The sequence below is a fragment of the Hemibagrus wyckioides genome, linkage group LG15, assembly GCF_019097595.1.
Source record: "Hemibagrus wyckioides isolate EC202008001 linkage group LG15, SWU_Hwy_1.0, whole genome shotgun sequence".
Taxonomy (NCBI): Eukaryota; Metazoa; Chordata; class Actinopteri; order Siluriformes; family Bagridae; genus Hemibagrus; species Hemibagrus wyckioides.
The window spans coordinates 12,980,853-12,992,500 of NC_080724.1; the positions used below are offsets into that span (position 1 = coordinate 12,980,853).

The 11,648-nt window shown below is 39.8% G+C and overlaps 1 protein-coding gene across 3 annotated transcripts in view; it reads right to left on the reverse strand.

The window, feature by feature from the left end:
• Positions 1 to 903: 903 nt before the first annotated feature.
• The window catches only part of reps2 (RALBP1 associated Eps domain containing 2), a 19,042-nt gene continuing 8,297 nt past the window's right edge, over positions 904 to 11,648 (reverse strand). The window contains exons 5-15 of one of the 3 annotated variants that reach the window (XM_058410509.1): positions 10,879 to 11,026; positions 10,143 to 10,193; positions 9,188 to 9,239; positions 8,637 to 8,699; positions 8,433 to 8,481; positions 8,220 to 8,347; positions 6,184 to 6,248; positions 5,777 to 5,872; positions 4,232 to 4,374; positions 3,939 to 4,032; positions 904 to 1,436 (exon numbers count right to left, since the gene is read on the reverse strand). In XM_058410509.1, coding sequence (XP_058266492.1) covers positions 1,422 to 1,436; positions 3,939 to 4,032; positions 4,232 to 4,374; positions 5,777 to 5,872; positions 6,184 to 6,248; positions 8,220 to 8,347; positions 8,433 to 8,481; positions 8,637 to 8,699; positions 9,188 to 9,239; positions 10,143 to 10,193; positions 10,879 to 11,026 — 904 coding nt within the window. In that variant the 3' untranslated portion in view covers positions 904 to 1,421. Of the gene's footprint in view, positions 1,437 to 2,552; positions 2,669 to 3,938; positions 4,033 to 4,231; positions 4,375 to 5,776; positions 5,873 to 6,183; positions 6,249 to 8,219; positions 8,348 to 8,432; positions 8,482 to 8,636; positions 8,700 to 9,187; positions 9,240 to 10,142; positions 10,194 to 10,878; positions 11,027 to 11,648 lie in introns of those variants that run through there. The other 2 variants (XM_058410508.1, XM_058410507.1) reach the window with 2 other exon arrangements.

Consider the following 11,648-nt stretch of genomic DNA (forward strand, 5'->3'; position numbering starts at 1 on the left):
GATGGGGGATGTTGGTGTTTTGTGGTGTTTGATGGGGAATGTTGGTGTTTTGTGGTGTTTGATGGGGAATGTTGGTGTTTTGTGGTGTTTGATGGGGAATGTTGGTGTTTTGGTGTGTTTGATGGGAGGTGTTGGTGTTTTGTGGTGTTTGTTGGGGAATGTTGGTGTTTTGTGGTGTTTGATGGGAGGTGTTGGTGTTTTGTGGTGTTTGATGGGAATGTTGGTGTTTTGGTGTGTTTGAGGAGGAATGTTGGTGTTTTGTGGTGTTTGATGGGGAATGTTGGTGTTTTGGTGTGTTTGATGGGAGGTGTTGGTGTTTTGTGGTGTTTGTTGGGGAATGTTGGTGTTTTGTGGTGTTTGATGGGGAATGTTGGTGTTTTGGTGTGTTTGATGGGGAATGTTGGTGTTTTGTGGTGTTTGATGGGGAATGTTGGTGTTTTGTGGTGTTTGATGGGGAATGTTGGTGTTTTGGTGTGTTTGATGGGGAATGTTGGTGTTTTGTGGTGTTTGATGGGGAATGTTGGTGTTTTGGTGTGTTTGATGGGGAATGTTGGTGTTTTGTGGTGTTTGATGGGGAATGTTGGTGTTTTGGTGTGTTTGATGGGAGGTGTTGGTGTTTTGTGGTGTTTGATGGGGAATGTTGGTGTTTTGGTGTGTTTGATGGGGAATGTTGGTGTTTTGTGGTGTTTGATGGGGAATGTTGGTGTTTTGTGGTGTTTGATGGGGAATGTTGGTGTTTTGTGGTGTTTGATGGGGAATGTTGGTGTTTTGGTGTGTTTGATGGGGAATATTGGTGTTCCTGTTGTAAGGTGAGTGCTGACATTTATTGGTGTTTAATTGGTGTTTAATTGGTGTACCACTGTAATAGATGGAGTGTTACAGATAGATCACACACACTTCTTAAAAATGGACCTGTAGCTTTATTTATGAAATTTTGCCTGTAATGATTTCATTATCGAGTGTTAAACAAAAATAACACCAGGTTCTCAATAACAGCAGTTTGGTGTTGAAGTGTTTTATAGAATTAATACAAAATAAACATTTCACAGCAAATTAAAATAAGAAAAAAAGGGGAAGTGTTTACAGTGTTCCAGGTTTCTTTCACACATGCCATGACAATTAAGTGAGTCAGGATTGTTGTTACATGTGTGTGTGTGTTTGTGTGTGTGTGTGTGTGTGTGTGAGAGAGTGAGAGAGAGAGTTTGATGTGAATTTTGTTGTTATACTGCAGCATTGTGTTTTTGCATATATTTAGAAATATTTCACACCAACACATGAAGAATCAACAAACCTACAGTCAGAATGATTTTTTTCTATTGCATCTTCATAGCAGACTAAACACACACACACACACACACACAATGTAACAAAGTCCACAGTGAGTTCTCAGAGACTATCGGTGGGAGGATATTGCTGTGATGTCATGATAATGCACTCTGAAAGGAAATAAAAAAATATTCAGTTTTATTGGTTGTAAGTTTTTTAACCTGTTGATTTAATTCTGTTTCTTTTATAAAAATAAATGTACATGATGAGGAAGATTTGGAGGAGGAGCAGATTCACATTTGCAAGGACATTCAATAAATCATGATCAGCAGATACAGTCCGGTTTTCTGTGGATGATGACAGTCAAAAAGCCTTGTTAAAGTATGGAGAACCCTAGACATATCAGAGGAACCCTTTAAGGAAGCTACAGTAACAGCCCTGACTTATAAAAACAAAGATATTATGAAGAAAATAATGAACAATTTGCTGTAAACTTGAGTCAGTGACTTAATAAGTTATGTCAGTATTTCCGATGGGAAAAGTATTCAGAGCGATGATTTAAAAGTTATTTTATTTAATAAAAGTATTATTCAGGAGAGACAGAATAGCACTTGATCCAGCACAGACTGTTATTCTACAGTTTATTATTCAGTAATGAGCTCTACAGTGTGACACTGGACTGAATACTGCTCCTCACTCCAACTGATGGGACAATGGGAGCAAAATAAGCTCAAGTTCAGAGTCAGAATCCTGCAGAACTGAGACACCTCTGTTTTGGACAAACTCTGTGTGTAACTGACATAATGTCTGAAGTCTGTAGTTATGTCTGATGTCTGGATACAAATGTGAACAATTTAAGTACAAAGTACAGTGCTTGGTTCTCTCCTGCTTCTCTCCATGTCACCTTTACCACCCTAGCTCTCCAAGGTATCTCGATTCTCTTGGTTCCTCATGTTCCTCTCATCCTCCACTCTCTAGCCAGCTGTGCTCTAGGTGTCCTTCAGTTTTAGCCCTATAGATCTCATGTGATCTGTGTGTCTGTGTAGATGGAAGTCTGTCTGAACTCTGATCAGGTTAATCAGCATGACTCGCCTGATCTGGGATCAGTTTCTGCTTTCAAATTTTAACCAAATCAAAGCAAATCCTAGGATATTGCAGTTCTCTTACACAGTGTGTGCTTATTCTGTGATTATTCCAGACTGTGTGTGTTTGTGTGTGTGTTGTCAGTATTCCATGATTGTTTATAGAGTGGCGAAATACATCTGCTCATCTGGATGATCTGCATGTGTGTGTGTGTGTGTGTGTGTGTGTGTGTGTGTGAGTTTTCAGGAGGTCAAGTAGAGGCTGATGGACGAAGCAGGTCCAGCTGAGACTCTAAAGTAACTCTCTGCAGATGAATCTCCTGCAGAGACACAGAGAGAGAGATTAGTATTTTAACTGGATTAAATAAACCAGACTTAATTAAATCAGATTCAATAACACTTGATCTCATTTTGAATAAATTTAATTTTGAATGTTTATTTTTTCAATGGAACTTCATACAGTATCATATGCTCTCTCTCTCTCTCTCTCTCTCTCACACACACACACACACACATGCACACACACAGGAGCCCTGAATGACGTCTGGGTCATGACCTCTGAACCCCACCAGAGAATCAGAGTAAAGTGAACTTTCACACGTGGCTAGTTTTATAGAGATGACCTCTGACCATTACTTCTGAGCATCTGTGTTTATCATTAATAGCGACACTGCTGACCCGCGTCCCTCTCTTCTTGCTCTGTTCTGCGTACAGATTGCCTCGGAAGTAGGAAGTTCTGTCAGTTTCAGTCTTTGTGTGTTTGAGCTACAAAGCCAGGATATGACAGACGCCATTTGGATTTGACGTCACGTGCTGAACTTGGGGTTGAGGAGACGCGAGTTAATGTGTAGGAATTCTGAGTTAAAGAGGCGTGTTTTAGTCAGAGGTCAGAAATTACGAGTACCTTTAATTAAACTACTACCTTTAGTTTAACACAACAGTGGATTCCAAATGGTCAAACTAAAAGAAACAGTTTCATCAATCTGATCATCACAGTGAGCAGTGAGATGGGACATTAGTATAAAAAATAATAATACAGTTAAGACTTATAGTTTCACTGGTGATGCTGTAAATGGTCTGGTATTCACACACACACACACACACACACAGTGTACAGTTGCTGCTGTTCTATTTTGAATCCAAGCTGAATGAAAGTGTGTGTGTGTGTGTGTGTAGGTCATTAAAACTGATATACGAGGATCTGCAGGGTATAGAACCATGCAGCATGTGTTCTTGTGTGTGTGTGTGTGTGTGTGTGTGTGACAGAGAGAGAATGTGTGCCACAGCTAAAAATATTTTTTAAAAATAAGTAAGTCTGTGTGTGTGTGTGTGTGTGTGAGATATAAATGAAAGGGAACCTGGTTGGCAATGTTAAGCTGTAGGGGGCATTAATTTTTGCTCAGACAGCTTAACCTGATGGGCCAGGGCTTATTCCAGGATGACTCCGCCCACAACCACATAAAGAACATGAATTTAGAGTGTGGGGTAATTCAGTCATGTGTTAATATTACAAAAGTCTGAATGAAGTGCTAAAGTTCAATCCTCACAGGTGTGTGTGTGTGTATGTGTGTGTGTGTGTGTGTGTGAGACCTTTAGCTGTTGCTGCAGTTCACTATTGAGGCGTTTCAGCACTGCATTTGCTTCTTTATTCTTCCTGATGGCCATCTGAATCTCTTTCTTCTGCCTGCACACACACACAAACACACAAACACATTCCTGAAAAAGTGAGCGTAACTTTTCTCTGCCACAAAGGTCAAAAGTCAAACACATGCTTTTCACCACACACACACAGTGCTGAATAGGTGACTAATGTTGACTAATACACACACACACACACACACACACACAAACACACACACACTTTTAAAACTCTAATAACTAACCGTTGACCCAGTTTGTGCCCTGATTGAGGGGCGGGGTTTGGATAGACCACACCCACAGCCTGATTGGCATTCTGGCATTCCGAGTGGAGTTTTTTGCGAGCTGGTTTTTGAGGGGTGTGGCTTTGGGAGAGCACCGTGGAATCCTGAGAAAAGAGATACATAATATTGAACAGGTTGTTTGTTTTTTTTGTTCGGTTTTTGAGGTTGTTTTTCAGTAATAAAGTGTACAAGAACCAAAAACAGTGTGAATACCAGGGTCTTAGTCACTTAACATGAATAAATGACAAGATTTTGGTCATAAAATTGTATTAAATGTATAACGATTACTGGTGTAAATGTATCGGTGACCAGCAGCGACACGCAGCGGTGAGTCTGCGTCATTACACCGTTCAGGAAAACGTTTATTTTACACTGAGCGTTTTATCTGTCTATTAGGAAGCAAAACTGCAGCATTTCTGAAAATAAACAATAATAAACATTAATTCAAATTAAAAGTGAAATTAAAACGCACCCAGCTGTTATTATAACAAATAAAATTAAATGAAAATTCAATTAAATTAACTGAAATGAGACAGAACTAAATTGCTATTAAATAAAACTGAAACAAATAGTAATGAATATTAAATTCAATCAAATTCCAGCTTTAAAGAAATCAGTAATTTCTAAAAAAGAGAGATGTTTCCACATGTGGTTTCTGAACATCTCAGACACATTTCACACAGACACACACACACATTCTGAGGAAAAGGTTTTTCCGTTCCTGCAGCGTGTGTGTGAAGACACATCTGGTGGAGTTTAATGGAGAATGAGAGGAAACTTACACAGAGTGAGATCTGTTGTATTACTGTGTGTGTGTATGATAATGTATATTATATTTAAGTGACATTTATTTTCTATGATATTAAACTGTAAGAACTCACTGCAGTCAGGTTCATGCAGTCAGAATATTTCAGCTGAAGCGAATTACATGAAACATCAGGCAGCAAATATTAGCTTTGGCAAAGCAACACAGACAAAAGGAGAGAGACAGTGGAGGAGAAAGGGAACGCTTATGGGGATTAAGTGAACACGAACACACACACACACACACACACATTCATTTCTAGCTTGTAGTTACGTTTGGATTGGATTGTACAATTCTGTGCTATTGTGTGTGTGTGTGTGTGTTTGTGTGTGTGTGTTTAGGATTAGCATGTGCTGGGAGAACCGCCCTGCATCAGTAAGGGTGATGGTGTCAGGATTTACTGATCTGTGGGAAAATACCAACTCTCTGTATATCTGTGTATTATTTTAAGGGTGTGTGTGTGTGTGTGACAGAGGACAGAGAGAGACAGACAGAGAGCGAGAGAGAGAGAGAGAGAGAGAGAGAGAGAGAGAGAGAGTGTGTTTCTTTACGGGTGTGCATCTATTTAGGTACGTCTCTTTTCTAAACTGCTATAAGCTCAGACCTCAGAGGACATGACTCTACCAGCTGTGTGTGTAAATGTGTGTGTGTCTGTGTGTGTGTGTAAATGTGTGTGTGTGTCTGTGTGTGTGTGTTCTCACCTCCTGAACACTGCACTTGTTAAAGTCTGCAAAATAAGGCTGCTGCATGGCATGCTGGGAGTTTTGTTCCACCCCGGGGAGGAAGTGAGGCATCTGCTGCGAGTTGAAAAAAGTTTCTCAACTGATTGTGTCATAAAAGTTTTTAATAAAACCTATTAAAGTAAAATAAAATCTTGATCCAAAATGTTAATATAAAAGAATAAAAAAAGTAAAAAATAGTTCTGCTCTATGAGCTCTAGATCACTGAATCATAATTTCATCATAACATATGAGAGCCAGTCATCTTCCAGTATGCAAATACCAGAGCATGCTGGTTTATTAGGGGAAAATGAGTGGAGCATGTGGAACTTCTAATCTGTGTGTGTTTGTGTGTGTGTGTGTGTGTATGTGTGTGTGTTAGTATGTACCTGTGAGGTCGAGGTGGTTCGAGGTGGAAGTGCAGGAGGATGAGGAAGCCAGCCGCTCTTCCCTCCTGAAAACAAACCAACACATATATTTCTATTTCTTCAGTTCAATTCAGTCCAGAAATAACCAGTGTGCAAAAGTGTTTGTGTGTAACAGTGTCATTGTGTAACAACGTCAGTGTGAAACGGCGTCAGTGTGTAACAGTCTGTAACAGCGTCAGGGTGTAACAGTGTGTAACAGTGTGTGACAGCGTCAGTGTGTGACAGCGTCAGTGTGTAACAGCGTCAGTGTGTGACAACATCAGTGTGTGACAACATCAGTGTGTAACAATGTGTAACAACGTCAGGGTGTAACAGTGTGTAACAGTGTGTAACAGTGTCAGTGTGTGACAACGTCAGTGTGTTACAGCGTCAGTGTGTGACAACATCAGTGTGTAACAGTGTGTAACAGCGTCAGGGTGTAACAGTGTGTAACAGTGTCAGTGTGTAACAGTATCAGTGTGTAACAGCATCAGTGTGTAACAGTGTCAGTGTGTAACAGTATCAGTGTGTAACAGCATCAGTGTGTAACAGTGTGTAACAGTGTCAGTGTGTAACAGTATCAGTGTGTAACAGTATCAGTGTGTAACAGCATCAGTGTGTAACAGTGTGTAACAGTGTCAGTGTGTACCAGTATCAGTGTGTAACAGTATCAGTGTGTAACAGTATCAGTGTGTAACAGTGTGTAACAGTATCAGTGTGTAACATTATCAGTGTGTAACAGTATCAGTGTGTAACAGTGTCAGTGTGTAACAGTATCAGTGTGTAACAGTGTGTAACAGTATCAGTGTGTAACAGTATCAGTGTGTAACAGTGTCAGTGTGTAACAGTATCAGTGTGTAACAGCATCAGTGTGTAACAGTGTGTAACAGTGTCAGTGTGTAACAGTATCAGTGTGTAACAGTATCAGTGTGTAACAGCATCAGTGTGTAACAGTGTGTAACAGTGTCAGTGTGTACCAGTATCAGTGTGTAACAGTATCAGTGTGTAACAGTGTGTAACAGTATCAGTGTGTAACATTATCAGTGTGTAACAGTATCAGTGTGTAACAGTGTGTAACAGCGTCAGGGTGTAACAGTGTGTAACAGTGTCAGTGTGTAACAGTATCAGTGTGTAACAGCATCAGTGTGTAACAGTGTGTAACAGTGTCAGTGTGTAACAGTATCAGTGTGTAACAGTATCAGTGTGTAACAGCATCAGTGTGTAACAGTGTGTAACAGTGTCAGTGTGTAACAGTGTGTAACAGCGTCAGGGTGTAACAGTGTGTAACAGTGTCAGTGTGTAACAGTATCAGTGTGTAACAGCATCAGTGTGTAACAGTGTGTAACAGCATCAGTGTGTAACAGTGTGTAACAGTGTCAGTGTGTAACAGTATCATTGTGTAACAGTATCTGTGTGTAACAGCATCAGTGTGTAACAGTGTGTAACAGTGTCAGTGTGTAACAGTATCAGTGTGTAACAGTATCAATGTGTAACAGCATCAGTGTGTAACAGTGTGTAACAGTGTCAGTGTGTACCAGTATCAGTGTGTAACAGTATCAGTGTGTAACAGTATCAGTGTGTAACAGTGTGTAACAGTATCAGTGTGTAACATTATCAGTGTGTAACAGTATCAGTGTGTAACAGTATCAGTGTGTAACAGTGTGTAACAGCGTCAGGGTGTAACAGTGTGTAACAGTGTCAGTGTGTAACAGTATCAGTGTGTAACAGTGTGTAACAGTATCAGTGTGTAACATTATCAGTGTGTAACAGCATCAGTGTGTAACAGTGTCAGTGTGTAACAGCATCAGAGTGTAACAGCGTGTAACAGTATCAGTGTGTAACAGTGTCAGTGATTAACAGCATCAGTGTGTAACAGTGTCTGTGTGTAACAGCATCAGTGTGTAACAGTGTCAGTGTGTAACAGCATCAGAGTGTAACAGTGTGTAACAGTATCAGTGTGTAACAGTGTCAGTGATTAACAGCATCAGTGTGAAACAGTGTCATTGTGGTTGTGTTACCCTGCTGCAGGAGTTTGTTCAGATCAAGTGATGAAGCACGAGAGTGTGTTTTTTGAGGACGTGGTGGAGGAGTTGGAGGTTCTTCTGATTTCTTCATAGCATCATCTATAGAGGTGCTGGAGTATGACCTGTGTATCACACACACACACACGTGTAAAGAATACCGGATAATGAACCTGTGCATCAAAAAAAGGAAAAAAACACTTAATATACCTGGGTCTTGTTCTTGACTTCGCATTAACATCCAGCTCATTAGGAGGATCTGAAACACACACACACACACACAAACAGATTGATACACAGAGTAATTGTCTTACAATGTAATAACAGTAAAGTAATAACACAATAATAATAACGGATGATGGTTATATGAGGAGAATTATGCCAGGCACTAATGTGCATGTGTGTGTGTTCTACCTGGTTTTAAAGTGCTGCTTTGCTGTATAGGCTGGTTTTGATCTGCTCTCTCCTGACTGAATTCTACACATAAAACAGAAACACAATTCAGTGCAGAATCTCAGAGATGACATGTCCACTGTCACGCCCTACTTTCTGCTCACTGCCACTGAGGGTCACTATGTAGTGCACAAACATAGGAAACAGATTTAGTGCCTTCAGTAACTGATGATGTCACATAAAGATCACTGTAAATGTCTCACCATCAGTCCATCATTATTATTAGCAGTGCATTATTGGTGTTGGTTTAGTGCCACGCATTAACGTGGAGTTAAAGCTGTCAAAGCTGTAATGAATAAACTCCACAGTAATGTAATTGCATGTGCCCACCACCAGGGGGCTCTGAGTCAACACTGCAGTAGGTGCTCTTATTTTATTATTATTATTATTATTATTATTATTATTAATAATAATAATAATAATAATAATAGTTTTGAAAAGTTCTCACAGACAAAACCACAGTCATCAGTCTATTTATTTTATTTTTAAAAACTCCAGTATGTACACAGTACCTTGCTCCTGCGTCTCCTCTCTGACTTCCTGTTGGCTGATTTTGCCCTTTTCCTGGCCAACACAAACACATATACATTACAGACGGACACGATAACAGGACTTAAGGTTTTATATTAGAACGTGATGTGATATGTCGGTTTAAACACTAGGTGTCATTATCGTATATCCTAAGGGGGCGGGCTTAAACTAACAAGGGCGGGGCTTAAAGTAAATATTTATTTAGAAGGACATTAGTGGCAATAATTTCGATTCCTCTCAGTGAGTCGAATCTTCATCTTGATTCACCAAAAAAATACGTTCAGATTCGTTCCGTAAGTTACATCGTTACACCAGCAGGTGGCGCCAGTGAGTGGACAAAAAATAAGAGACATTACATGGAAGGGAAAAAGCAGTTAAAAGATTCATTCGGAAATATAGACTTCTTTGATCGGAAAAAAGATGGGGCGCCCTTTCATTGATTATGTTGATTGTTTCAGATAATTATTATTGCTTTTCTTTAATTTATTTATTTTATTTGTATTTTATTTTATTATTATATACATTTTTTTAATTAATTTTTTAATTTATTATATATTTATATTTTTTTTAGCACCTGTAATTCTTAGCGGATTTAAAGGACAGCATGAACGCTACTCTAGGGTTTTGTTGATGAGGGTTGGGGTTATTATATGTTTTGCATATGTATACTGAAAACGCAATTATAAATATTAAAACCAGAAATATAGACTTGTTCACGAACAAAACAGCATTGATTGACACACTGAACACAAACAACTCTTTCGCCTGTTTGGAAATAAACACAGATATAAGCGGTGAAGTCAATAAAATAAATACGTTCATTTCATTTCTGGACTCACAAAAAAAAAATCACAAAATATAAATATATAACAGAGTTTTGCTGCCAGATACGTGTTGACGTCATTTTAAAATAATGAATAAATTTTTTAAAAGCACCTTTTGCCTGAGAGTCTCTGTGTCCTCAAACACGATGAGAGGCTGTGAGTCCTGTAAAAGCAGCACAGGTACAGCATCAAGCATCAGACTGAAGGAAAGAAGCAGAGTTTCAGTGAAATACTGAGTGAAGAGTTACTGTTAATCACCCTGAAGTGGATTCATTTCCTCTAACACCATGGCCACACGGGATTTATTTTTATACACATTTACATTTATGGCATTTGGCAGATGCCCTTATCTAGAGTGACTTATCTCATTTATACAGCTGAGCAATTCAAGGTTAAAGGCTCACTGCCCAAGGGCCAGGATCTGCACTCACAACCTTCTGATCCACTCCCCAACACCTAAACCACTGAGCAACCACTTCCCTAGCACACCATAGCTTTTATCTGTTTATAGTTACATGTAATGTTGTGGAAACATGTTAGTTCCTGTTCTCATTTATGTTACAGCAGCTTGTACCCTCACTGTTCTCTCTTTATTCTCTCTCTTCAAGTTAAAAAGACAAAAGTAAAAACTCCTCTATCCTGAAGATGTGAGAAAACTTCAAGCTCCATTTTCACCTCACTGACACTGGAGATTCCTTCCACACATCATACACACACACACACACGCTCACAGAAAAACATCACCTCATCAAAGCTGAACCTGTTTATTATTAGTGCAGTGTCCATTGTGAATAAGCTGTTGCTATGGAAACAAGCTGATCTGAGGGCCGATCTGAGTGTGATGGTACCTGAGGTGGAGGTCGGAAGGCTGACAGGAGTGTTTGCGGCAGGTGATCAGGAAGCGCATAACCATTTTTACGAGCCACTACCAGGTGAAACGCCGTGCAGAATTCTGGGAAGGTGAGGGCCCCGTCCCGATCCACATCACTCAGCTCCCTACAGAAAAAAAGGAGCAGGTTAATAACTGAAACACAGCCGTCTGCTCTGACACTACAATGTGTGTGTGTGTGTGTGTAATATTAAAAGAGCACTTAAATTATAAAATGATAAATATTAAGTTTTGGAATCATTAATATTGGAGAGATGTTATTTGTTTCCTCAGAAAACATTTACACTAAAAAGGAGCTTTAAAGAAGAGAATAAGAGGAAAAGAAGCAGAACCAGCTTTTAAAGCATCCATCCATCCATCTTTATTCCTAATTAAGGTCACAGGGGTCTGCTGGAGCCTATCCCAGCACACACTGGCTGAAAGGCAGGGGTACACCCTGGACAGGTCACCAGTCCATCACAGGGCCACACACATATAGACAGACAACCACACACACTCACACTCACTCCTATGGGCAATTTAGAATTACCAATCAACCTAATGTACATGTTTTTGGACTGTGCGAGGAAACCGGAGTACCTGGAGTAAACCCACACAGACACGGGAGAACATGCAAACTCCACACAGAAAATCCCCTGCCTGCTTGAACCCAGGATTCGAACCCAGGACCTTCTTGCTGTGAGGCAACAGTGCTAACTAATAAGCCACCCCAGCATTTAAACCATAAAC